The sequence below is a fragment of the Sphaerodactylus townsendi genome, linkage group LG06 (assembly GCF_021028975.2).
Source record: "Sphaerodactylus townsendi isolate TG3544 linkage group LG06, MPM_Stown_v2.3, whole genome shotgun sequence".
Lineage (NCBI taxonomy): Eukaryota > Metazoa > Chordata > Lepidosauria > Squamata > Sphaerodactylidae > Sphaerodactylus > Sphaerodactylus townsendi.
In genome coordinates, this window is record NC_059430.1 from 92,892,907 (window position 1) to 92,920,643 (window position 27,737).

General features: G+C 41.7%; 1 protein-coding gene across 13 annotated transcripts in view; it reads left to right on the forward strand.

Annotated features, from left to right (window-relative positions):
• PPFIBP1 (PPFIA binding protein 1) overlaps positions 1 to 27,737 on the forward strand; it is a 121,530-nt gene that overhangs the window by 66,046 nt on the left and 27,747 nt on the right. For 2 of the 13 annotated variants that reach the window (XM_048499905.1, XM_048499907.1), the window contains exons 4-16: positions 4,393 to 4,479; positions 7,211 to 7,324; positions 8,392 to 8,523; positions 9,616 to 9,708; positions 10,612 to 10,704; positions 12,373 to 12,487; positions 15,486 to 15,518; positions 17,641 to 17,702; positions 18,086 to 18,170; positions 20,410 to 20,564; positions 21,474 to 21,604; positions 24,232 to 24,297; positions 24,468 to 24,518. In XM_048499905.1, coding sequence (XP_048355862.1) covers positions 4,393 to 4,479; positions 7,211 to 7,324; positions 8,392 to 8,523; positions 9,616 to 9,708; positions 10,612 to 10,704; positions 12,373 to 12,487; positions 15,486 to 15,518; positions 17,641 to 17,702; positions 18,086 to 18,170; positions 20,410 to 20,564; positions 21,474 to 21,604; positions 24,232 to 24,297; positions 24,468 to 24,518 — 1,217 coding nt within the window. The remainder of the gene's footprint in view (positions 1 to 4,392; positions 4,480 to 7,210; positions 7,325 to 8,391; positions 8,524 to 9,615; positions 9,709 to 10,611; positions 10,705 to 12,372; positions 12,488 to 15,485; positions 15,519 to 17,640; positions 17,703 to 18,085; positions 18,171 to 20,409; positions 20,565 to 21,473; positions 21,605 to 24,231; positions 24,298 to 24,467; positions 24,519 to 27,737) is intronic. The other 11 variants (XM_048499910.1, XM_048499916.1, XM_048499913.1 and 8 more) reach the window with 7 other exon arrangements.

A 27,737-nucleotide genomic window follows, 5' to 3' on the forward strand; every position in this document is an offset into this window, starting at 1 on the left:
ACGAGAGTTGCCAGCACTGCCTCAGTAAGCACTGACTGATTTTGAGGGCAGTGCGTGGGGATGGTGGAGTTTGGGAAGGTTGTGATGTCACTTGTAGAAGACTCTCTAGGCTTTCCCACTAATCTTTACCATGGAGACCTGGGAAAACTTGTGGAGAAATTTGTGGGGAAATTTGCCTGCCACTTTCTTTTTCTCATTCCTTCTGCTTTCTTGAGGGCAGGGGATTGGGGGCCAAGGACAGGGGTTTACCTCCTGCTGACTGGCAGGCAAATGGCAAAACTAGACTGAAGTAGCCTATGTGGAAAGTTGTCCTGCAAACCACTGCAGCCAACTAGGTTGTACAGTTTTTTGTTGAATTAGTGTTTTATTACGTACTTTTCCTTGCCGTTATGCTAGGCTGCATACTGTAGGGAAGTATGAAAGAAGCTGTCATACCATAATTTGAAACAGACTAATGGACTCTAATCACATTTTGCAAGCATACCTTGCATCTCTTATTCCTCACAACTGTTTGAATCATAGTATTTTTTGCCCATCAGGTGACTGAGAAGCCGGATGGGTTGTGTTGATTGTACCTATGATCAAGCACAATCAAATGGAGCTAGATGGGGACAAAGATTTCAGTGGCCATGCAAATTGTGCCTTGAGTTAAGGTGCCATCTAGTGGAACAGATTCTGTTTGCATTCTGTCTGAGCTCATTTCAGTCCTTAAACCAGGGGTCCCCAAACTTTTTAAACAGGGGGCCAGTTCACTGTCCCTCAGACTGTTGGAGGGCCGGACTAAAAAAAACTATGAACAAATTCCTATGCACAAATGATTGTAAAATGTTTGATTTCACCTTTCAGCCTTTCTGTCATGGTCTATTTTTAGAACAGTGACTAAAGTATGTCAAGTACAGGGTGGGCTCCAAATATTGTTGGGGAGGCTGTGGAATACCTTCCCCTGTTAAAAAAAGCAGAACTTTCCCAATGAAGCATTCCATCTAACCCAGGATTAGGTATCTTCCTGGGTTCTTTCCTCCCTAGCAGCCAGCAAGCGATTCACCAGCCTGGCTGATGCCAATGGGAGTGAGGCGGAACAGAAAGCCTGAGAGCAACACATGGAGTAGCCGAGAGGGAAGGGTGGAGCAGGCGTTGCCACATGTAAGGTTTCCAACTCTGGGTCAGAAAATTCATGGAGATTTGGGGGTGCCATCATGTAATTGCAATCAACAGCTGTTGGGGCCGGTTCCTCCTCTCCCTCGAGCCCCCACTGCACATGAATGGAGCCATCGCCGGCGTGCCTGGCGGGCCGGATAAATGCCTTCAGGGGGCCACATTTGGCCCCCGGGCCGTAGTTTGGGGACCCCTGCCTTAAACTCTCATCTGAAAGGTACAAATTAAGTTTTGAACATGATTTAAACATAAGGCTAGTGAGGAAGGAGAGCTTTCCTGTGTCACTTTGCATGGACTCAGGGTCTTGTTAAATTGTGTCCACTCCCTGTGAAAAACACCTATGCATATGTAGTTTATATGGCAGTGCATATCTGCTACAGATCTCTGGTGTGGAAATTAAACTGCTTTGCATAAGTTGCAGCACGATTTAAACAAGACCTTGAGCAGGTGAAAAGAGGAGATTCTTTCTTTGAACTGTTTAAAAACATCAGAATCTTCCTATCATGAAGTTGATTAGAGTGGTGCTTGCCACCCTAACTTCTGGAATTAGTCACAGGTACCTAGAAGTCTTGCTAGTTACCTGGTGTTACCAGTTTATGGTGGGATTAGATTTTCATATTTAGGTCAAAGTTCTCATGTATTTGATATTCCTCCAAAGTGATCCTTTGTCTGAAGGAACTTATTGGTAAGGTTAATGGGGTCTCTCTTCAGAACTGATAATACCCCGCAAAACCAGACTTAGTTGCTCAAAAGTTTCTTCTTGTTTGCATGGATCCTCCCTCCCCCTCCCCCTTTTTCTCCCCCATCCCTCCCCACCCCTCAATGCCTCTAATTGCATTGTCTTTGTATTCTATCTGGTTTTTGACCTCTGTTGTACAAGGACTTAACCTTCAGTTCCAGCTGCAATGAAGCCTAAGTAGGGTTGCTAATCCACATTTGAAAATGCCTGGAGATTTGGGGGTAGAATCTGGGAAGGGCAGGGTTTGGGAAAGGGAGGGACTTACGTAGGTACAGTGCCCTAGAATCCTCCTCCATTTTCTCCAGGAGAACTGATCCCTGTAGTCTGGAAGTGATTCTGGAAGATTCCCAGGGCACACCAGAATGTTAGCAACTCTAACCATATGTGATATGTTTGTTGGTGTTCTTCTGTCATCTCAGACTTCCTTTTCTCCTTTCCTTCTGCTTTTCCATGTTGTATTCCCCCCCTTTACATTTAGATGTGTATGCTTCCTGCAGGCAGAGGCCTGTCTCCTTTGTTCTCAACAGAGCACAGCATTTTTATTGATGATAAATGTGTGTGTAGATAAATAATATAAAGTTTAAGAAAAAACATTGATCTCTCTCTCTCTTAATCAGTTGTCCTTGTGAAGGTAAGAAAAATAAAACAGGCTCGTTTCTTTAAATATGCAGCTGTATATGCTTAGACAGCCATAGGATTAGTTAGCTGGGATTTCTGTTTGGATTTAATCCAATTGAGCATGGATTTAAGTGTCTAAAGTGGCAATAAAACGCCTGTGCTGAACACACCCTCAGGCAGAGAGAGGGGATCGAGTAAAAACTCGGCACATGTTGATAATAATAATAGTTTCTTCTTTCATTCTGCTGCACAGACTTCCTGTATGTTTATCATATTGGTTTGCTTCCAGGGATGCTTTTTTGTTGCACTGTTCAACCCAGATACTCATGAGCATTTTTGGAAATGTGGAATGTGCAGGAAATTTGGGTCATGTAAAAACCACTTCTCGTCTTCAAAATCCCCCCCAGCTATCTTGTGCGGAATCGCGTTCTTATTGCTTTTATTCACTCCTGTCTTTTCCATTGCTTATATTGCAGGTTCTCTGAATCTAAAATAAAATAAATCACTTGTGCTTTGATGTTGTTTGTACATATAAGGAAGCAAGCTTCATGCTGAAAAAGATCCTATATTGTCATTCCATTTTTAAACAAGGAAAATTTGTGTTCTTCCGAAGTGAAGCTTTGAGGCACCTTAAGGTCTGGAAAGTTTTAATTCTAGCATATGTTTTTGTGAACATGAGCCAATTTGTCTTATGTTGTACTCCAGAGGTATACAACCCTGGCCCACCAGATGTTTGTGGACTATGAGTCCCTTCAGCTCCTGCCAGCTTCAGCTGATGGGAATCGTAGCACACAAAGATCTAGAGGGCCAGAGTTGGACACCCCTGTTGTAGTCTATGTAAGTTTATGCTAGAATTAAAACTTTTTAGTCATCAGGGTGCCCCAAGTCTCATGTTTGTCTTTGCTATGACAACCCAAGACACCTTCCTTCTGGCATTACATTCTACCACACACTGATATAATTCTGAGTAATGTAATGTGTGTGTATGGGGGAGGAGTGCATGGTTTCCCTGCAGGGTAAAGTCTTTTTTGGTTTCCTGCAACAAACGAAGACCCTAAGGGGTCCATTCCTTAAGGAATCGATAATTACTGGAAAGTACTCTTTCCTAGGACTTATTGTGGATCGTTGAGCTTCTGCCATTTCAACCTGCGAATACGGAGGGTTTTTGTGACTTTCTGTTTTCTTCATAAATTCTAAGGATACTTTCATATGTTTTTAAAATAGCACTTGAAGAAGTGAGCTGTGACTCATGAAAGTTCATGCTGGAATAAATGTTGTTAGTACCACTGGACTTCCTTTTTGTTGTTAATTAAGTCTTATGTTGGCCAAGATGCAGACTTAAAACCAGCTAGAAGTACATGTGGTTACTCCAATGGCCCCCAGCCAAGATTTTGCTCCCTACTGATTACCTTCACATAAAGGAAAAGCCATGAGTTCCCTTGAAGGTGTGCTTGAAAAAGTTGCCTCCTACTCCTTAGATAAACTGACAAATGACAGACCCTTGTTTAGAAAGTACAACAATTCCATGCCATGCTGCTTTGTTCTGTATGTAGTATTTCAGGTAATGCTGAACCACCTTAGCACTTCAAAGCATTCATGCAGTTTTAGATACTGTGTGTGTGTGTGTGTTTGTGTGTTAAGTCCTGTCAAATCACTTCTGTCTCAAGATGACCCTATGAATTAATGTCCCCCCAAATGTCCTGTTGTTAACAGCCTTTCTTAGGTCATGCAAACCTTATTATACATTGATTCTGTAGCCTTGAAGTCACATGCTGAATTCTCTCTCATTGCTTGGAGCTTTATTTAGTTTTGTTATTTCAGAGTCATCTTCATGGAACAGTGTTATAGCAGGGTGATTTTTTCTATATTTTATTTTCCAGACCAATGGGCATATATCTACTAATGGAGATGTGTATCAGGAGCGACTAGCACGTTTGGAAAATGACAAGGAATCTCTTGTTCTGCAAGTAAGTATTTTTTCTTAGTTCATTGTTTCCTTCTAGAAATCTGATACTTTATTTATTTAGTTGATTTGTATCCTGTCCTTCCTAAATGCATCCTAGGGCAGGTTACAGCCATTTAAAAATGCTTCCCACATTGTAATAAAAACAGTATCATACACAGATAAAGATGACCCTCTATGGACTGGACCTTAAGACCTGGCACAAACAGCAACTCCGTCTTGTCAGGATTCAGTTTCAATTGACTCACCCCAATCCTGTCCATGACCACCCCCAGGCAGTTCTCCAGTACCTGCACTGTTTCACCTGATGAAGTTGGAATTGTGAGGAACAGCTGGCAACCCACACCAAACCTTCTGATGAACTCCCCCAGTGGCTTCATATAGATATTAAATAGTGCAGGGGACAGCATCGAGCCCTGGGGATCTCCCAGAATTCTGGGAGAATTCTGAGAGCTCCCAGAATTCTGAGCTTGCATCCCCCACAACTACACTCTGGAACTGCCCACTGAAGTAGGGGGAGAACTGCTGGAAAATAGTGCCTTCCACTCCTATCCCTCACAGACAATCCAGCAAAATACCGTGGTCAATGGTATTGGAGGCTGCTGAGTGATCAAAGATCATAGAATCATAGAGTTGGAAGAGACCACAAGGGCCATCAAGTCCAACCCCCTGCAATGCAGGTACCCACAATCAAAGCACTCCAGACATATGCTGATGCAGCCTTTGTTTAAAAACCTCCAAAGAAGGAGACTCCACCACTCTCTGAGGCAGTGAATTCCACTGTCGAACAGCCCTGACAGTCAGGAAGTTCTTCCTAATGTTTAGGTGGAATCTCTTTTCCTTCACCTTGAATCCATTACTTCGTGTCCTAGTCTCTGTTGCAGCAGAAAACAAGCTTTCTCCCTCTTTGACATGACATCCCTTCAAATATTTAAACATGGTTATCATGTCACCCCTTAACCTACGCTTCTCCAGACTAAACACCCCAGCTCCCTAAGCCTCTCTTCATAGGAGAATCAGCAGAGATGCATGATCCCTTCCCCTCTCCTTGACTAGGCCGTCTAACAGGGCAACCAAGGCAGTTTCTGTGCTGAATCCTGAATCTGGATTGACATGGTTCTAGAGAATCTGTTTCTTTCAAATGTGCCTGTAGTTGACCTGCCATATCTTCTCCAGGATCTTGCCCCAAAAGGGGATATTGACCACTGGCCTATCATTTGACATTGCCTCTGGGTCCAAGGAGGGCTGCTTCAGTAGGTGGTGGACCACAGCCTCTTTCAAGGCTGATGGCATTTCCCCTTTTCTCTCAGCAAGGCATTAACCATCTCGTGGACCCATATTGTAATTTTATTTCGTAGAAAATTCCTCACAGGACAGTACAAATGATCCTGCTCATTCACCTGTAATGGAGGGAGTGTGGCTCAGTGGTAGGGCCTGTGCTTGTTATGCAGAAGATCCTGGGTTCAATGCTTAGTGTCTCCAGTGAAAAGGACATGAAAGGTCTCCACCTAAGACTCTGGAGAGCTTCTGCCAGTCTGAATAGACAGTACTGTTCTTGATAGACTGAGAGTCTGATTCAATTTAAGGCAGCTTCATGTTTTCATGTGACTTAGGGTCACTGTGTTTCCTATTTCCATATCCATGCAGTAGTTAAGTAATGCATTCTGAGTGGTAGTTAATTTCCAGCCGTGTATTTTTCCTGTATATAAGGAGCCCCAGTGGCGTAGTTGGTTAAGAGCAGGTGCATTCTAATCAGGAGGAACTGGGTTTGATTTTCCCACTCTATTGCCTGAGCTGTGGAGGCTTATCTGGGGAATTCAGATTAGCCTGTGCAGTCCCACACATGCCAGCTGGGTGACTTTGGGCTAGTCACAGCTTTTCGGAGCTCTCTCAGCTCCACCTACCTCATAGGGTGTTTGTTGTGAGGGGGAAAGGGCAAGGAGATTGTCAGCCCCTTTGAGTCTCCTACAGGAGAGAAAGGGGAGATATACATCCAAACTCTTCGTCCTCCTCTTCTTCTTCCTCTTCCTCTTCCTCCTCCTCTTTTTCCTCTTCCTCCTCCTCCTCCTTCTCCTCCTCTTCTTCTTCCTCCCCCTCCCCCTCCTCCTCTTCTTCTCCTTCTCCTCCTCCTCCTCCTTCTCCTCCTCTTCTTCTTCCTCCCCCTCCCCCTCCTCCTCTTCTCCTCCTCCTCCTCCACCTCCTTCGCCATTCCCAGAGGCATGCTTGGGGGTAGAGCCAACATTAGTTGGCTTCCACCAGGCCTTTGCCTGCTGTAATACTGGCACCTGGGACTTGGACTTATGCCACCTTTCTACATGGTGTAAGTTCATAGAGCCTGATGGAGGGCTTTTCAGCAATGGGGAGCCTTTTTTCTTACTTCTTCCCCACACCACTGAGCAGCACTTTTGGAGGCTGTGGGGTGCTGCTGCAGCGACATTGTGTCCTTCTGCTGAGTGGCTCTGGAATGGGCTGTTAATGTAAGTCTGGAAAGAAACTTTGAAACATAGAGAGAATTTGGTAAACTCATGAAATATGACAAAGAGAACTTACAAATATCCTGATGCGCACTGCAGTAGATTACCCTTACCACTGTTGGGTACATGTCTACTGAGTTTGCTTTGAAGCTACCTGTAAAGTCTTACTTTTATAACACAGGACTTTCTGATGGAACATGTTACACAGAAGCGGGGTGCTTAAATATTCCTTTTGATTTAAAATCTCTTATTATTGCACAGGTGAGTGTTCTTACTGACCAGGTGGAGGCCCAAGGAGAAAAGATCAGAGATTTAGAGCTCTGCCTAGAAGAACACAGGGAAAAACTGAATGCCACAGAAGAAATGCTACAGCAGGTATTACAACAGAAGTTCCATTTGATTTTCTTGTGACCTTAGCACTGAAGCTCTGGCTAATAATGTTGCCATTGCTATGATTTAATAGTGCCTACTTGTTTTACGATCTGTTACACACATCTAGAATGAAGTTTTATGACCTTTGGTTTTCTTGTTAAAACCATTGTAACTGTTTGTCATTCAAATGGCCTAGGCATTGGTTGAGCTATAATTTCATGTTGCTAATCCTGCTCTTTAACATAAGGTAACCCATGCAGAAATGGACATGTTCCTTGAACACTAATAGCTGGGCAGAAAGGGGAACTTTGGCAACTGGTATCTGTTGCGTGTGTATAAAATTATCTGTCCCCACTACAGTTCCATTCCAGCACCGTCATTAAGAATGTTGTGACCCAGTCTTACCTTCCCTACCTGTAGGCTAAGGTACTTTTCCCAAACTAAGTCTTCATCTTGGAGTCCTTCTTTGATAGCTCTACAGAAGGTATATACTTTGAAGACCTAGAACCGTGGTGGCGAACCTCTGGCACTCCAGATGTTATGGACTACAATTCCCATCAGGCTGATGGGAATTGTAATCCATAACATCTGGAGTGCCAAAGGTTCGCCACCACTGACCTAGACCTTTAAAGGATTTCAGCCTTATGATCCACCAAGGACAGGAATGTACCAGCAGTGTGCCTATTGCTCCAGCCTATACCTGGATTGTCCTAGGATGCTCTGGCTCACCACTGGTATAAGGTTTCTGTTCCTTAATACAGATGATGTATGGGTCTTCAGTTGTGTCTGCTTGGTGTAATGGTTAAAGCATCAGACAGAATGGAGCGACCCAGATTTCAATCTCTGTTTTCTTTTGGAGCTCTGTCAATAACCTGTGGCCAGTCACACACTTCAGCCTAGCCTTCATTACGAAGTGATAGTTGTGAGAATAAAATTTTGGAATAATACCTGCTGATGTGAGCTGCTTGGAGCTAAGGCAGAATAAAAATATACTGCATAAATACATTTATTGTGATTTTTTAAAAAGTGTTTCCTTCTTAAATAAACCATTCTTTGCCACTTTTCTACAGGAGCTTTTAAGCAGAACATCCCTTGAAACTCAAAAGCTGGACCTTATGGCTGAAATATCTAATTTAAAACTTAAGCTGACCACTGTGGAGAAGGACCGAATAGACTATGAAGACAGGTTCAGAGACACAGAGGTGAGGGTGTAAAATAGATTGGTCAAGACAGAAACTTTTCTAAATGTCCTTATATTTCTTTATGTGTAATATAAAATATATTTTGCTTTTGTTTGGGTGTGAGAAGCAATGTTTTCTTCTCTCTTAACCTTCCTGTCAGCCTTTTACAAATAGGTTTGCTCATTCAAGTTTTGCCTAGACCATAATAAATGAAGTCACGGAGAGGTCTAACCATGTGATGCTGCCTGTCAGACTCCTCCCCTCTGCATTTTTTTGGTGGTTTATTAAACCTTGATTTGCTGCAGTTAGCTTTATGAGTCATGAGTTCAGGCCTTGAATGGAGCCTGAAGTTTCTAATACCCAGTGAGTTAAACTTTGTAAGAAAAATGTCAATTGTTGATGCCTTCATCTAGTAGTATTCAACATAAGATGCAATGTTGTTGGGTAGCCAGTCACCCCTTCAGACAAGCTGCAGCTAGTGGAGCAGAACATGTCTGGAGGAATCTAAATCATAGTAACGTTTTGAAGAAGTAAGTTATGTGTTGGGAAACCTGGGGCTACAGTTTTGAGTTGCCACAGTGCATCTTCTGTCATGGCTAGTTCTGGCCTCAATAATAAAGCACACAATTCTTTGATGCTACAGGTTTTTTTTAGGGGGTTGCATTTTTGTTTTGGGGGAAGTTTTTATGGGTGTGTGTGTATATGGTGGAGTCAAACCTTGGTTTTGTGATTCTGGCAGCACATCGATGGGGTCAACTTCTTTGCTTAGGATGACAGTGAAGCATGTGTCCATATCTTGGGATATGAATTTGATGCTTTTAGAGAGCACTTTTATGGGTGCCAGGAAAGAAGCATTGTGATGGAAATCTCAAGCACAGAAGTTGGCAACTTTTCCTTTCTTTATGTTGCGAAGGAAAACAGTGACATGGAAGCTAATAATTGGTACATGTGGATTATGTCCATTTCTAGAAGGACAATGAAGTTGACCTTAAGTCTGAATTTTACAACATGCCTGAAACACCCCCCAAAGAGGTTCCAATTGATTATTTTTATACTGCTTTTCTACTAATATTCTATTACTTTTGTTTTCTTATTGATCCCTTTTTCAAACAGAGTTTGGTACAGGAAATTCATGAATTGCGCTTGAAAGTAGAAGACATAGATAGTGAGAGACTTCAGTATGAGAAAAAAATCAAATCTACCAAAGTAAGTAATTGTTAGTGCAAATAAAGATAGGGCTGGGTATAAGGTTCTAATCCTCCTCTGTACAAATGAGAGTTATTCTTTTGATCTTGGAAACACAGGCTCAGTTGTATCTTTATGTAACAGATTTATATGCTGTTGGTTTTGTATTTAAACATTTGCATTCTCGTGGTATAGGCCTTGAGGCTGCTTGTTGGAAATCACTTGAGTGGAGTGTGCAGTTTGCCTCCAGGACTATGTATAAATGCCACTTGTATGAACTGGTGTAGCTGTGTGTGGCTGTCCTGATTCCTTTGATCACAGGGCTTTTTTAAAGTTACCACTGTGGAGGCTGGTAGGGAGGCCAGATGCCGTTGTCCTTGTGCAGATGCAATGCTGGCTGAGACAAATAGTATCTCTGTGCAGTCCAGCCAGACTGTGAACTTGCTGGCAGACCCAATTATAATTTTGTTGCATTAAAAGTCCAGCACAGAGAGGGAGCTGCTTGTGAAACACGTTCTAGGTAAGGATGGCCATAAGCTAAACAGAAGTTGCTGTCTTCATGTGTTTTGAAAGTGTTGTAAAGGACCTGAGTACTTTCTTCCCCTTGTAAGAACTGAGACTTTCCTAAAAGATTTGAGGTTGTTGCCATTGTCCTTCTAGAAATGGACATAATGGCGAGACTAGACAGGAAAGGGCTTCTCACCCGCATCTCAGTGCCCGTTGGCTTTGCTGCATGGTTAACATAAGAGCCAGCCCTTCCTGTGTGATGCTGAGCGCAGCTGGGCTCTGGAGAAGTCTAGTTTGGCTTCTCTTAAATGAAAGGTGTTTCCGACTACTCCATGATCCCCAGTGAAAGTAGCCATTTTGAGCTTTGCGTTTTTTTCTACCTTTACTTCTCTTTCATTCCTCTGTCTCTATTACCAGTCTTTAATGGCCAAACTTTCTAGCATGAAAATCAAAGTGGGACAGATGCAGTATGAAAAGCAGCGGATGGAGCAAAAATGCCAGATGCTGAAGGTGTAGTAGATGGCTGGGCTTTTGAGTTATTTTGTTTGCCACAGATGATGTGGTGTTGTTTCCATCTTGTTTTCTGTCTGTGATTTTTAAATACCTCCTGTGAATATGAAGTGTGTGTTCCTATTTTTTTAACATCTAGAAACTAGTGTCCTGTACTTTTTGTTTTGGACCGCAAGTAACATTTCAGCTGCCAGTGTGTTTGTTTGACATGAACGGGTCGCCCCGGCAGCTTACATTGAGGAAAAAATGAGGTTGCAGATTTGACCTCTTAAATAATATTGGGTCTAAGTGGCTAAAGACAACCCATCCAATAATGTCCCAAAGCTGTCACGCAGAGGCGTAGCTGGGCCAGAGTGCGCCTGGTGCACACTCTGTGTCCCCCCCACCCCCCGTGGCGCCCTGCCCCCCTGCACGCCCTTTCACTTACCTTGGTTCAGCCTGGAAAAGCGGCTCATTCACTTCAGGCTGAAAACGACCTGGTGGGAACTACATTTCCCATGAGACCCTGGGGCTTGCAAGGGGGGGCACCATGGGGGGCGGAAGGGAGGTGCAGTGGGGGCGATTTCCCCCCCAGGCGCACGCCCAATGCAACGCACACCCCCGCCCCGTGGTAGCTCTGCCTCTGCTGTCAGGTGTGAATTTGGCAGGGTCACACCTTTATTCACTCAGGACTTGATGCCTGGCTTTGAGGCTGAACGAATATGTACGTTTCACAGTGTGGACTGCTGCTAGGGAGCTCAGTGGTAGCAGCCTTAATTCCAATCGTAGCAGCCCTTGAATTAGAGCTGGTGCGGATTATGAGGGCTGCTTAGATCCTCAGATTGACTTCCCATGATGGAACTGCTAAATAGAGTTACTAGGAAAGTGGCCTCTTCAATATACAACAGCAAGCTATAGTTCTGGAAATAATATTTGAAAGCAAGTTCATAGATAGGGTAGGGCATCCTTTTCATCATCATTACAGAATCCTTTCTTTTATCCCAAACCAGACTACAAATTTAGATGAAAAGTGCAATTTGTCTTTAGTCTTTTAGCCTTGATGCTAAAACATGCATGTTTTCTTCACATTGCATTTGTGTCACTATAAGACTGACTAAAATTTGTGGTGGTTTGAAGCATTTTTCCTTTTGTTTGCCAACTGAGTGTGTTGATAAAACTGTTTGTGATCTGAGCGATATGCAGAGTTTGTAGTTTGATATATCTCAATATTTTATTGTACAAGAAGTCACAATCATTTCTGTTCCACTTTTGATCCACCCACTAGCATGTGTGCATATATCTGTACACATGCGTGCATGTCAATGCACTGTTAAAATAGATTAGATGTTGCTAAATTTGTAATTGAGTTGTTCATTTACTGTATTAAGTCACATCTGCTTAATGTGGGTGAGTCACATCTGCTTAATTCATGTTTGCATAAGTATACATATAAGTAATGGATGATTTTGTCAGAGGTCATAGTGTTCCCTCGTCTGTGGCTATTTCTATGCACAGACCATTGGGGAAAACTTTTGTAAAAATTTGCAAGATTTGTCAAGATTTTAGACATCAAGTTTAAATTAAAAGTCACTTGAACGATAAAAGTCACTTGAATGATAAAACTTCAGTTTAGGACTGTGCCTTTCAAAGCATAAAGCTGTGTAGTAAATGGAAATTGTTTTTGCACAGGAAGAGCTGGCATCTTTGAAAGACAAACTGGAACAGAAGGAAGCAGAAATAAAACGACTTCAGGAGACACTGATCCACCAGATAAAAGGAGAAGAGGCTGACCTCAATGACAGAGGTAAGAGAAGATGACCACTGCTATAGATGGGATATGATGTGTTATGTCTCTGGCTTGTGACTCTGGCTCTGTGCTTCTGTTAAAAACAAAATCCACGTAATATCTTTTCATTTGGACCAACCAAAATGACACAAAATGTTGCACAAGGTTTCAATCTTCTTGGAACTTTTTATCAGGACAGATTGGGACAGTAAATATGCTGTCCAGTGGAGGAACCCCAATATGACATGTAAAACCTAGAACCTAGTGTACATTGGTCTATTCTTCTAACCATATTTCTCCCTACGTCATAACTGAACTAAAACAAAAATATTGTCTCTATGATGATGTTTATGCTATGCTACTAAACTGCTTCTGTAAACAAACTGGAATTTTTGACACCACAACTAGGTTTACTGGTAGATGGCAATCATAATCCTCCCTAAATCTTGTACTTTTTACCTGTGTCCATCTGTATTTTACTCTGTTATGCCATCGAAGGTTTTGTTGTAGTAGTTGTAGTAGTAGATCGGACAAATGTTACAAACATTTTAAAAAATGAGTGGAGATATGGTAAAACTGACACACAGGCCCTATTCTGTCTTGTCTTCCAAAGGGCTTTCTGTCCCTGTTCTGGTTTACCCACTGCCATCCCCTGGCCTTATAGAAATTATCTACTCAGAGGGCCATAGTTCCCAGCTTCCCTTCTCTGCTTTGCTGTTCAAAGGCCTGCATCTCCCACTACCCAGCAGCTGTTCACAGCACTAGTGACCACTGGGGGTAGTAGCAGTCTGTTTGGGCAGTGGCGTACCTAGGCAAACTGAAGCCCTGAGCAAAACCTGAGTTTGATTCCCCCCCCCCCCCGCATGGGCAGCCACCCTCTCCCACTGTGACCAAACAATGATTTTTTCTACCAGGTTGTTTCAAAGTCACCATCACATTATAGACCATGCCCCAACTCACGAATCTGAACACAGCAATGAGCCATGCCACACAGCAGAAATATTTTTTGAAAACATTTTCAAAATGGTTTCAAAATGTTTTAATACTGCTATGAAAACATTTTATGGTGTTGTATCCAGTCCCCCCAATTGGGGGAAATAGCATCACTTTCAGTGTTATTTAAACTGGGGACCTCAGATTTTCCCTTTAAGGTGGATTGAAAAGGAGAATCTGGGCTCCCTAGTTTAAACAAGTGATGCAGGAATCCGCCCTCAAACAGCATTATTTTCAATGGTGTTTAAACTAGGGAGCCCAGATTCTCCTTTTCAATCCACCTTAAAGGGAGAATCTGGGGTCCCCAGTTTAAACAACATTGAAAGTGATTCTGTTTTGGGGTGGATTATCCCCCACCCTGAGACAGCATCACTTTCAATGTTTAAACTGGGGACCTCAGATTCTCCTTTTAAATCCATGCCAAAGGGGGTGGATTTAACAACAACAGCAACAACCTTTATTGGGCATTGAGAGAATAAAAGAAAGAAAGAAAACAAGCATTGGCAGGAAGGGGGTGGATTTAAAAGGAAAATCTAGGGAAATTTAGGGGGTGCCTGCTGTCAGGGGTGCATTTATTAAGATAGCGGCACCAAAATTTCAGAGTATCTTTGTAAGACCCTACTGATGATACCACCCAGGTTTGGTGAAGTTTGGTTCAGGGCATCCAAAGTTATGGACCCTCAAAGGTGTAGCCCCCATCTCCTATTAGCTCCCATTGGAAACAGTGGGGGATTGGGGCACTCTCTTTGGGAGTCCATAACTTTGAACTCCCTAAACCAAACCTCATCAAACCTGTGTGATATCATCAGGAGAGTCTCCCAAAAAATCCCTGAATTTTTGGTGCTGCTAGCCTAAAAACTACGCCCTCTGCAGGCCGAGGGCACAGAAAAACACTGAAAACACAAAACAGAAAAACACTGAAAATACAAAAAAAATTCCCACAAACGAACCTGCATTTTTGGTGCCAGAAGGGGGGCCCTGGGCAACTGCCCACTTTGCCCAATGGGAGGAACACCTCTGTGTTTGGCTGAGGCTGATCCCCTGCCTGTTCTCTGCCAAGAGAGGGAAAACTTTAAAAAACTCAAGGTGAAGGTTTTGTCCAAATTTTCAAAGGCAAGTTTTTCCACACGTCTCTCTCCTAAGATTTAAATAGAAGATCACCATTTTACAGGTGGTTGCTGTGCAGTGAGTCCAAACATGGCAGCCACAAGAAACTTACAAGATACATAGTGCATATTAGAAATCTTCTTGCCAGTTGTCCTGTGCGTGATCACACATAGAAGTCAATTCCCAGATTAACAGCATCTACTCGCAAGTAGCCAAGGGTTTTAAATTAGATCGCAGCCTGACTCCTAAACTTACCCAAATAATTTATGGGGAAAAAGATGACCTTCAGGCCAGAAAATTAAAAAGGAAGATAGCTTCTTTTAACTCATTCCCCTCTACTTTCTCAGAGGATTAGATCCTGTTTTCACAAATCATATTAAATAATTCTATTGTCAATTATTGCTACATATGATACATTAACCACAAGATTAGCCTCTGATGAGTCCCTGATGGAGTAAAATAAAGGTCCAGGAAAAAAGGTAAATTGAGGAACTATCGTCATTTTACACTGAGTGATTGTATAAGCAAGTTGAGCAATCTTGATAGATCTTGGGTTTCATAATATAAAAATGCTTAGATTCTATTTTTGTTAAGCAATGTATTTGTTAAGATCATTCATAATCTACAGTCTTTGTTTCCACATATAATTAATAGTGGCAGCCACACCAGTTGAATTGGAGGTTATTATAATGCTATGAACATGAGCAAAGGGACAGAAAATGTGTTCAGTCTCCCAATGGGGCAGATATCCGCAATAAATACAAAGCCTAAAATGAATTTCATAAATATCATAAAGTTATGGTTACTTTGCAAATGATATAGTATAAATAAAACGGTATTGTTATGGCTAAATACGTAGTTGAGTATGGTTTTTGTTTGTGTTCATATTTACACTTTCATGGGTTTTCCTGCACAGATGAACATTGTAAAAAGAAGCTCAAAGACAAAAGTAAGGTTTTTGATGTATTTCCGTGGCCGTTCGCATTTGAAATGTTCTTCCAGTGCAACTTTCTGCATGTATCATATGAAACTGTTCATCAAAACATTGGGAGACTGCTTCATCTTCCATCCTCACTTTAAATGGCAATCAGTCTAAAAAGAGTGAAATTAAATTTTGCAATTTAAATTATGAAATGAAACAATTATTTGAGTTATTGTTCCAATTTTTCCCAAGTACCATTTGTTCTGTTGAGTTGCCTGCCCGTGGAGGCTCCAAACGGCTTGCAGCCAACTCTTCCCCATCAGTTTAATTCTCAGACTTGATAGCAGCACAGGTTCTGTTTATATATATTTCCATTGTTGCAAGTAGAATTTTGTGTGCAGCTAATTTGTTGTTTGCACAAACTAAACAGAACAACCATCCTGGACCACAAAGTTAACCATATTATAAATCCTTGGAAGTATCAGATGACTTGCGTAAGTTGTAGAGAGGATCAACATAAGAAATACCAAATTAATCATCGTCATATGGAGAACCTCAGGTTCTATGCATTAGGAAATTTTGATCATGGAGTTACATTTGTAATTCTGAATGCTACAGGTATTTGTTGTAAATGAGGATTAAGGATGAAACAGAGCTTGCACTGGTTGGAATAGGCTCGTTTGCTTATCATCTATTCTTTTTGATAATTGTACTTCAAGTTCTGTTCATTAGCATGAACTTTTCACCACAGAACAAAACACCATCTCACCATGACTATATTCATTCTCGGTTTTAGCTAAGCATCACCTCTGCAGCCCATTTCATTGACCATTCCTACCATTAGCTGCCTAATGCCGTCGCTCTTTGTGTGGGTATCTAAAAGAATGTTTGGCTGTTAGCCTAATGATGGATTATTTTGCTGCATGGTGTTGCCATTGTTTTTAATTGTGTTGCCATTGTTTTCAGTTAGGTAAAGGTAGCCCCATGAGCAAGCACCAGATCATTACTGACCTATGCAGTGACATCACATCATGATGTTTAGTAGGCAGACTATGTTTATGGGGTGGTTTGCCATTGCCTTCCCCTGTCGTCTTCACTTTACCCCAGTTGTCTTCACTTTACCACCAGCAAGCTGGGTACTCATTTTTCCAACCTCAAAAGGATTGAAGGCTGAGTCAACCTTGAACTTGGCCACCTGTGACTTCTGTCTGGATCGAACTCAGGTTGTAAGCAGAGCTTTGACTGCAGTACTGAAGCTTTCTACGCTGCACCATGAGGCTCCTTTTTGTTTAGGAGGACTAGCTTATACAAGTGATAGTCTAATGTTGAGATGTAAGTCAAGCATTGTTCAGGATTTCTGCAGAGCAGGAGCAGAAAAGGCTAGGCTAGGCTGCAAATTAAAGTTTCTGCTTTAATGTATTGTTGAAGGCTTTCACAGCCGGATTCAACTGGTTATGGTGGCTTTTCCGGGCTGTGTGGCTGTGGTCTGGTGGATTTTGTTCCTAACATTTCGCCTGCATCTGTGGCTGGCATCTTCACAGGTGTATCACAGAGGAAAGTCTGTGGGAAGAGGGACACAGTGTGTAACAGACTTCCCTCTGTGATACACCTCTGAAGATGCCAGCCACAGATGCAGGCGAAACGTTAGGAACAAGATCCACCAGACCACGGCCAAACAGCCCGGAAAACCCACCATAACCAGTTTCTGCTTCAAATTTATTTTTGATCAGGAACTTATTAGGTGGCCTTATATAAACAAGTGTCTAGCCTTAGCACCCTCCCCCACATACTTCATAGTAAAGTTAAAATTAGCAACACTGACCTATCTTACTGAATTGTTACAACTATTGCTGAGAATAATGTTTGCAACATGCTGTAAACACTCAGAATCACTGTAAGTGTGCTAAATATAATATTAATAGTTGTTTATCTTTGTCTTGTGAGGTTTGCCAATTTCAAATAATTTATTTGACTTGTTTCTGAGGGGTATGTTTATTTGTGTTCCTTTCCTGAATATTTTTGGTCATACTAAAATGCCAGCAGGTGGTTTGCATTTTGTCTCTCACAATATGTGAACACTAGCATTTGCACAAAGTAGTTTTTTGTTTTGTTTTGGCTTTCTGCTTTATCACTTGCTTTATCTTTTTAGATATTGAGGTCCAGAAAATGAAGAAGGCTGTGGAATCTCTAATGGCAGTGAATGAAGAGAAGGTACTGGGAATGTTTGTTAGAAAGGCATTGATGGATTTTGTGAAGCTGAAACTTTTTAAAGCAGAACTAGTCGGTATGAGAGGGACACAAGCAATTGTATTCATTAATAATAACACTGATCAGAAAGAACCCAATACCAGTTCACCCAAATGAAAATTGGAAGAGTTTAATAGAAAAAAAATTAAATCTAATTTACTTAACATCAGTGACTGTGAAGCACTCTTAGGAACTGCTCAACTTTGACACTTCCTGAATATCACAAGTTCTATCACAATTTAAAACCAAAAGCTGTTCCTATTATCCCTTGTCCCAGGGAAGGGAAAGCAGAAGACAAAATTAAGATAAACATGTTTTCCTTTCCCACCATCTTTTTGTTTTTACAGGATCGGAAGATTGAAGACCTTCGACAGTCTCTCAACCGATATAAGAAAGTACAGGATATGGTAATACTGGCTCAGGTCAAAAAAGGTATGGCACTAACTTATCCCTGGCCACTGAGTGACCGGCACAAAACACTATCAGTACTTACTTCATTCTTCTTTGAACCCAAGCAGCCCCACGTATGGGTTCAATGCAGAAACAACATTGAACAATTATAGAGCTTTTGGCCAAAAATAGGCTCTCAAACCCCTTGTACAAAGAGAAATACAGTGGAACCTCGGTTTTCATTGCCTTCAGTTTTCATCAATTTCAGTTTTCATCGATTTTTTCAGTGAAAAATTTGTCTCAGTTTTCATCGATTTGCCTCGGTTTTCATCGATTTGCAGTAAGGTGCAGGGGTTTGTGGAGAAAAATCACCCGGACAAAGCTGTTGCAGGCTGTGTCTGCAACTTGTTTAATGATAGTGTCTTGCCCCATTTTAGACAAATCTTAGAGAGGCGTCAGAAACAGACCACTTTGGACAGCTTTCTGGTGCGACATTGGTCCACTGGCTCTGAACCTGGTCCTAGTCTGTTTTGTTTTCTGTTTGTTGTCTGTTACTGTTTTCAGCATTAAACGCTATGTTTATTCACCAAAAAATGTGTTTTTGATATGTTTTTTGGAGTGCCTAGAACGGATTAATTGGATTTACATTGATTCCTATGGAAAATTTTGCCTCAGTTTTCATCGGTTTCGGTTTTCATCGATTCTTTTCAGACGGATTACCAATGAAAACCAAGGTTCCGCTGTATTATTCTTCTACACTTGCGTGAACTGAGTTTACTTTTTACACACAAAGCTTTTAAAATAATAAGATCCTAATGGGGCTTGATACTCCTTTCCGTGATTGTTCTGGTCACACTGTAAAAATCACAGGAAAATATTAAGGGAAAAATCTAAATACAGTTCAGCACTTGTAACTTTGTAGGTCTGGGTGGCCTCTCTTATGAAAATCACTTAATTTCAAAGCAGCAATATAAATGTGATCTGAAAGGAAGAAATTCATAATGTTTAGTTTCCAGTGCTGATTGCCAGGGTGGAATTAAGAAATTCTGACTTGTCAGTAAGACACCAGAATGTTTTTGAGGATTAGATGTGCTGAATCTGTTTTTGAGGATTAGATGTGCTGGCTAAACATGTATGACTTATTTCATATGGTATTTCTGTAATAGGTTCTCATTCTCTCTTTTGTTACTAATTGTAATTGGTGGCAGTTTTTAATTTATTTAACTATCTACTTTTTAAAGTTATTTCTGTGCCATTCCCAGAGGCATGTTGGAAATGGCTTAAAATTAAAACAATGTAACTATTGAAAACATGCCACAGGACATAATTAAAACTTTTAGTTAAGCAGAGGCAGACCATTAGAAATCTGTTAAGATACCTCCCAATTAGAAGCTTGGTGTTGTGGGATGAGGGGCAGATGTTCATACAGGGTTTTAAGGTTTAAATTTGCTACAATAACTCACAAATCTTTAACTAATCTACTGGACAACATTCTAAAGCAACTGATAATCTGTAAACCTACAGAACATACAGAGTCATGCTTTTGATCGTTTTAGCAAGTTATTGTCTTTTCTGACTGGCAAAGCCTTTGCAAGGATTCAGGCAGAGACAGGTCTTACTGAGCCATGATATCTGAAATCCTTTATTTGGAGAAAACTGGGGATAAAACCTGTACTCAACCACTTTACCTCACATTTTCAGAAGTACCACACTTCCCCCCTTCCTGGTTAACGTGGGGCTTGAGCAATTGACCAGCAGTTTTTCATACAAAACATTTGGAGCCCCCAAAGTCACTACAAATATGAAATGCAAGATTACACATTCATGACTTTTAATATAAAATCCCCATTGAAAAGCCTCAACTCGTTTCCCTGTACAAAACTCCCCAGCCATCAGACCTTAACATATGGGATTTTTAGGAAGAGATCAAGGTGTCAACTTTATATTGTGTCTGATCCAGAATGTGTGAATGTTTCAGACTTTTATGCTGTGCTGCTATATATATATAAATCAAGTTCCATGGATTTTCATAGGCTCTACTTCAAAGTCAGAATGTGCTATTAAGACCACAGTCATTGGGTATGCCCAAAGAGTGAAATCAGTACCTTATGTGCATCTTTTGGATCTGAATTCTGCTCTTAAGCATTGAGACTTGTGCAGTGGTAAAGTTTTTTTTAATTAACTCTGAGTTAAATCATGATCTCCCAACTAGTATTTGTTCAGTGTGAGAGTATTCATAATGAAAAGCATCAGTGAGCAACTTTTACCTTTCTGTTGACAGGCAAGGATGATGAATGTGAGGAGTTGACTAACTCGGGATCTGTTTCAGTAACATCAGATTCACAAAATCTGACTGAATCTGAGAAAAGTCTGTCTCCTGTGCCAGTATCAGGCTCCCCAAACCATGAAGAGTTTAGAACAGCATCTCCTGACAAGGTATATCTTTCATTTCTTCCGCCATATATCAATGCAGTTTAATTAACTTTGTCAATGGGGGAAGTGGTCCAGTGTGAAGCTGTTTTGTTGTATTTAATGGTTTGGGGTAAAAATGATTTGGAGTAATTATTTATATTGTCAGTTTTAGGGTCACTGGAAATATAGCACTAGAATTGTCAGCCAGTGTGATCTTGAAAGAGTTCCTTCTTTTCCTCGTGCATTAAAGGGAATACCTGTCCAAAGATGGTCCCTGCTCTTGCTTTGTATTGCTTTTAATTGTCTGTAAGCCCTCTCCCCCTGCCTTTAGTGGGGAAAGCAGGTTAGAAATTAATTTTTAAAATATAATTAATTTAAAAAGTAACAGTAGAAAAATAAGCAATAATTGCATAAAGGAGTAAGCTGTAAGCTGGCACTAGAAACTTAGTATTGCTGAATACTTGTGAAGAGGATATTCCAAAGTCAAGATGCCACTGCAGGAAACACTCTGCCCTCACATGGTCACCCACCTTATTTCTGACAGTGGCACTGCACAGCAGAGGGCTTCTGGAGATGACTGCAGTAATTAGGTAGGTTCATACAAGAACAGGCAGTCTGTTAAGTACCCTTGTCCCAGACTGTGTCTTCAAAGGTTGCCTCATGTAGAGTGTATTGAAGTAGCTTTGGGGACACCCCAGCATAAATTCCATGGTTAAAAGCTGTGTAAGGAAGATTTTACAATTTAAAGATTAAATATTTAAGATAGTCTAAATTCTTCTCATGAATATTAAGTTAAATGATCATACTAAATGATCTAACTTGAAAACCACTATGATTCAGACATAAAGCTGTTGAACTTTACTAATCCTCTTGGGTTTAGTCAATGAATGTACAATTTGCCATCCTCAAATGGGAACGATTTGTCTCCCGTAGAATTCGCTCCAGATCCACACCAGTATCTTGCAAGTTTCCATCCCTTCGTTCTCATCAACTTCCAGATGCTCAGAAGCATCAACTGAAAAAGTCAAAGCCCAATCTAGGACGGCAGTTGCAAGTGAGATGAGGTATGGATATTTTGTCTTTGGTAACATCAGTATTTAATACTAAAATAATAACTCCGTTTTGTATTTCTTCTCATAAATGGGAACTCCACTTCTCCTTTATTTTTCACCTGTAGTCCCTAATAATTTGGAAGAAAGTTCCATGCAATTACCTCCTTGGCCTAAGATGATGATGATGATTATTTATTGGATTTGGTATACTGCCCAATCCCCGAAGATCTTGCCTGAGGAAATTAAAGAACTTCTTGGCAAAATGAAAACCGGGAAAACTCCTGGCCCAGACTTGATTCAAATATTCAAATATGATATAATAGTCATCACTAAAACCTGATAGGATGCGTCTCATGATTGGAATGTAATAATTGAAGGGTATAACCTATTTCAGAGAAATAGACCAAATAGGAAAGGAGGAGGATTATACCTGTGAGCAGGTCCTTGATACAAATCCTGGAAGACAGGTTGAAAACTTCTGAGTAAAAATTAAGGGGAAGAGGAACAACAGAGATGTCATTGTGGGGTGTGTATTACAGATCCCCAAGCTAGACTGAAGCCTTGGATGATGCCTTCCTAGAACAGATGACCAAACTTTCAGAAAGAAGAAATGTAGTAGTAATGGGAGATTTCAGTTATCTGGATATTTGTTGGAAGTTAAACCTTGCCAAGACTATAAAGTCCAACAAAATCCTTGCTTGGCGGGGGGTTGGACTGGATGTTCCTTGTGGTCTCTTCCAATTTGATGATTTGGCCTTAAGTTCTCTGTCCCCTGAGGGGAAAACCAAAAACCAGAGAAAGGAATTAAAACAAAAAATGCAAGGGCACGCCACCAAGAAAAGCCTTGATCAGCCGAACTGGAAATCCCCTGAGCTAAGAAGTGTTTTTAATAAAGGGATAGACAATAAAACTTTCAATATCATAATTTTTAATGTTTGTCATTGTTGCAGTATTCTAAATACGATATATAGTTCCGATTGTTCCAGATGGAAGCAGTTCTGTGACTCATTTTTTTTTTGCTGGAACTGCACCGTCAGGATGCTGATGTGGAGGTCCCAGACAAAGGAATGATTCTTGGCTCCACTGCAGTCAGTGCAGATGTTCTCCTGGAGCTCCCTCCTCCCCTTCCTTTCTGTCTCTGCTTTCTCCTTTGCGGCTTGAATCATAGAATCAAAGTTGGAAGGAGCCATACAGGCCATCTGGTGTAACACCCTGCTCAATGCAGGATTAGTCTAAAGCATTCCTGACAAGTGTTTGTCCAGCTGCTGCTTAAAGACTGCCAGTGATGGAGAGCTCACCACCTCCCTAGGCAACAAGTTCTACTGCTGAACTCCCCTTCCCCCTCCCTCCCCTCCCTTGCATGCCACTCCTCCCTCCGTCCCCTCCCTCCTCTTCCCTCCCCTCCCCTCCCTTGCATGCCATCCCTCCCCTTCCCCTGCTAGGGTGGGTGGGCCATGTCCAGATGCTGGACCCCCTCCCTTTGCTCCCCTGCATGCCACCCCTTACTCCCTCCCTCCCTCCCTCCCCTCCCTCTCCATCTGCTAGGGTTGGTAGGCCATGTCAAGATGCTGGGGCCCCTCCCTCTCCTCCCCTGCATGCCACCCCTTACTCCCTCCCTCCCTCCCTCCCTCCCCTCCCTCTCCATCTGCTAGAGTGGGTAGGCCGATGCCAGCCCCTCTCCCTCCCCTCCCTTGCATCCCACCCCCCCTACTCCCTCCCTCCCTCCCTCTCCCTCCTCCTCTCTCCATGTCAAGAGGTAGATGCACATGGGGCCCTCCCTCCCTCCCCTCCCTTGCATGCCACCCCTCCCCCTCCCTTCACTAGGGTGGGTGGGTCATGTCCAAATGCTGGGCCCCTCCCACTCCCTTGCATGCCACTCCTCCATCCCCTTCACTTGCATGCCACCCCTCCCTCTCTCCCCCTCCCTCTCTCCCTCCCCTCACTTATTCTAAAAATGTTTTTCCTAATATCCGACTGATACCTTTCTGCCCATAATTTAAGCCCATTATTGTGAGTCCTGTCTTCTGCTGCCAACTGCAACAGCTTTTGTTGATCCTTGAATTTTTTGGCTGCCTTTTTAAAAAAAGAATTTTCTGGCCTGTCCTCTCGTCCACTTGTAGAAATAGTACTTCCCTCTCATACATTTTACTAAATTTATTAATGTTCTTTGAACTTGCTTAAAAATTCCTACATTCATTTCATATAAGCCAGATTCCCATAAATTCCCTTCAGATTTTTCCAAAGACAGTATGAGACTTCATTCAAACCACTCTACAACAAGCTGTTTAATCTTGGTAAAATTATTTGTAGCTTCCCTTAAAATCCCTGAAGAGGTATTGCCTGATTTGAACTGCAACTTCTCTCAAATTTCACTTTATATAAAATTGGATGGAACTCTTCTTCATCTGCTAATTGCCTCTCTCTCTCTCTCTCTCTCTCTCTCTCTCTCTCTCTCTCTCTCTCTCTCAATCTCTCTCTCTCTCAATCTCTCTCTCTCAATCTCTCTCTCTCAATCTCTGTGTTAATGGCTAGACTTGGCCCATTGCTAGAGAAAATTATGGCTGAAACAGGTTTCACGTCAAAGCATATTTGTTGGATGTTTCCCATTTTAATATACTATATATTCTTCCTTTTTATAGTGAAAGGAAAACACCATTGGCTTCTGTAGAAAATGACACAAAATTCCAGCTAAGTAGCACAAAATTGTAAGTACCATATCAAGGAACCATTTTTTAAAATTACAGTTCTACTAAAATATATTCCAATTGTGTTTTTTTACTAAAATATCTTCCATGGTTGTGCCATCTCAATACCTTCTTTCTTCACCTTATTTCTCATTGTATTGATATAGCCTAGCTTTTCATTTCTATTGCAGCATAAAGCGTCTTCAATCAAGTTATATAGCCCCAGGGATATACAAGCTTTTGTAATATATTTCCAAATTATTTGTGGCTGAATATTGTGCAAAGGGGATACTGGCTGGCTCCGTAGATTTCTGATATGCTAAAAATATTAATCACTACAACGAAGTTGACCCAGACTGTTCAAATGCTTAAATTAACGAAGTAATTTAAATGCTTTGCTGAATTTGTGGTGTGTGAGTGATGCTAATATGTTACTCACTTCTAATACAGTACTCAAGAAGGAGTATTGTCTACTTCTGTTCCTGTTAATCTAGTGTGTTAAATGTAGAGTCACCTAGATGAGAACTGATGCCATCTGTGGAGGTAGTTTAATCTCAATCTCATGGCATTTTTCCATATCCAGAGTTTCTCCATCATGATCATAAAAATATCCAATTTTTTTTCCACTGGAGACCCATTCATCCCTCCAGCTGTCAGTAATTGTTCATCATTAGCATTATTTATTAGAACATATCCTCATGAATCAAGGTTGCTTTAATGGCTACCTAAGCAAGAGTTTATTAAAACAAATGTAGTGAATAATCCTAAAAGGCCTTTCAGTGGCAGGGCTGCTTGAGGAAGCCACACAGTCTGCCATCTCAGTGGCTTACACTGAAAGATACCTGAGTGAGCAGCTGAGGGTTCCTTAGTGTCTGCAGTACAGGCCTTGCAGTACTGAGGAGATGGAAGAAAGATGAGTGTATGCCTCACTCACCAGACGTTCAGTTTGAACCTCCTGCCAAACCATGCTTAAGGGAGAACCCTGGGGATCATCCCTGAGAGGAAGAACTGCAAAGGAAGTTTGATGATGATGATGATGATGATGATGATTAGTTTGCCTAGTCATGGAAACCAGGAGTGCTGCTGAGCACTTGAAAATCAGGAGCTGTGGCTGTTTAGTGATCCCAGAAGGCTGCAAAAGGGAATGCAAAAGTGCACAGCCTTTAGGGAGGAAAAACTCCCCCTCACTGCTTTCCAACAAAACAAAAGAAAGAAATGGTTGCTGCCTATTGAAAGTAGGAGGTGAGGAAGGGTGGATTTTTCCTTTCCTTCTCCACTCCAGGGTTTTGCACAAAGGTAAAGAATTTTGATGGAAAACTTTCAGAACTACTACTCTGGAGTGGAAAGGGATTGAAATGTTAGAAGGGGGATCTCTAGGAATTCCATCATTCTTACGCATTAGTTAGCAAGGGCTAGAGTGAGTGATGCTTGTCGATGCTTGTCCCTGTGCTGCAGCAATTGTACATATCAGCAACATGTCAAGGACGTAGGAAAGTGGGGGGTTCCTGGGTTCAACCCCCCCATTACATGTCCGAAGCTCCGCCCCGTTTGTTTTTTATGGGGTGGGTTTGGGGGGTGGGGCCACACTCCCAACCGCCTCAGGGTCATGCCTCCCCAAGCCCCACCCCCAGGCCTCACAGTGGCTGCCCATGGGGGGAGGCCTGTGCAAAACTCAGATTTTGCACTGGGCTCCATTTTCCCTAGCTACACCTCTGCCCAGAACGGAGGGCAGAAGGGACTGCCAGCGGGAGCCTAGCCGGTGGGGAGGCGGGGCAGGGGAGTCTGGCCTCAGATCTGCTTTTATAAGCACTGAGGTGTGGGGGTGGGACTTGGGGAGGCATGACCCTGAGGCAGGTGGGGGTGTGGCCCCACCCCCCGAACCCACCCCATAAAAAATCTATGCCTACGTCACTGCCATATGTAATGGAAGTAGAAACACACGCAGCTGACCAAGCTGACTGTCCATAGTCACCCATGTCATACTAGCTGGCTGTAGAAAACCCTTTTTGTATGAAGTAGCTGGACACATTGTGATGCCCCTGTGAAGGAGTGGGCTCCTGTATCAAACAGTTGTCCAGCTACCTTTTTAAAGTTATCACATTTTTAGTAGGTGCTGTTATTTTATTACTGCTTTGTTTATTTTTTATAACTGTGTAGCTGTTGGCTGACCTTGGTGTCCGAAGATAAAAGAATTCCATGAATCGTTCACATTTATAGAAGTCTTATCTCACATTTTTAACGTAATAATATTTCATTATAATTCTTTAAAAAGCAAATTTAATAGTTTCATGGTTATCAATTTGGCTTTTGTAAGTATTGTTAAGTATTGATCTGGTTGATGCTTACAGCAGCTTTCTCGTTATGATGCAGTTAATACTTGATAAGTTCTTCAGCATTATTTGATTATTTTTCACTGATTTATTTTCCAAATCTTCACTGAAGAGTCCAATGCCGAAAATAGGCTAGATCTTTCCAAAAATACTGATATTCCCAACAGTATTAACCCAGCTATGTTGATGTATAGAATAAGTTCCTAGATGTAATTCACTTGTTCACAAGGGGCACAAATATCATGGCATTGGAAGAAAGGAAGCCAAGCTTCCTAAAGGATACATAGGCATTGCGTTTCACTTGCATTTCTGAAGCAGTTTCCCTTGATCTCGGTAATCCACAAAGCAGTGGTTGACTTTTTGAATGTCTGGCCACCACTGATTTATAAACTTGGGGTTTTTAAATCAAATTGAAAGTAAATGCAGAAATCTACAGTGTGGCTGTTGGCTGCATGGCTGAAACAATGAAGATCTGCTGTTGCTTTGCCTGCCTCATCTATTTAAATTTTGGGAAATGGCATGTTCTTGACTCTCTTGAGTGTGTAATAGCAAGCATGTTGTTTGAAAGAGAAAACAATTTCTGAATTTGCTTCTTCCCCAAATGTTTGTGTCATAATCTGGGAACATCATAATATTTACGTGGCTTTCTAGGGTGCTCAAAGCTCTTTGTGTAAATAATTTCCATGATTTTTGTAAGATTAGGACGGGCACACGTTATGTTCTCAAAACTATATTTATTGAGATAATGTGCGGGTTGTGAGGAATGTACTTGGAGGGGAGAATCGCTAGGTTCTTACACACTTCTCCCTTGCAAATTCTGCTGCTCCCCCCGAGAGCATTTCTATGCTGTCTTAAAATTCACCTGGAGGTGATTTTGCAGAGAAAAATTGTCAGAAAGAAATCAGTTATTTCCTTCCAGTGTACCTCTGCCTTGTCTTGTAATGGAAACACTGGATTGCAAGGCTCAGCAGTTTCTTCCATATTGTAGATGGTAAGAGATTGTAGCTGGACTGAAGCTACTTCCTTGACTTGGAAGGTGGGCTTCTTGAAACACTGCTCAGCCTGTTGGCTGGGTCAGTAACCCTCTTGCATTGAGGTGAGACCCATGAAGACCCTATTGCCACACTGCAG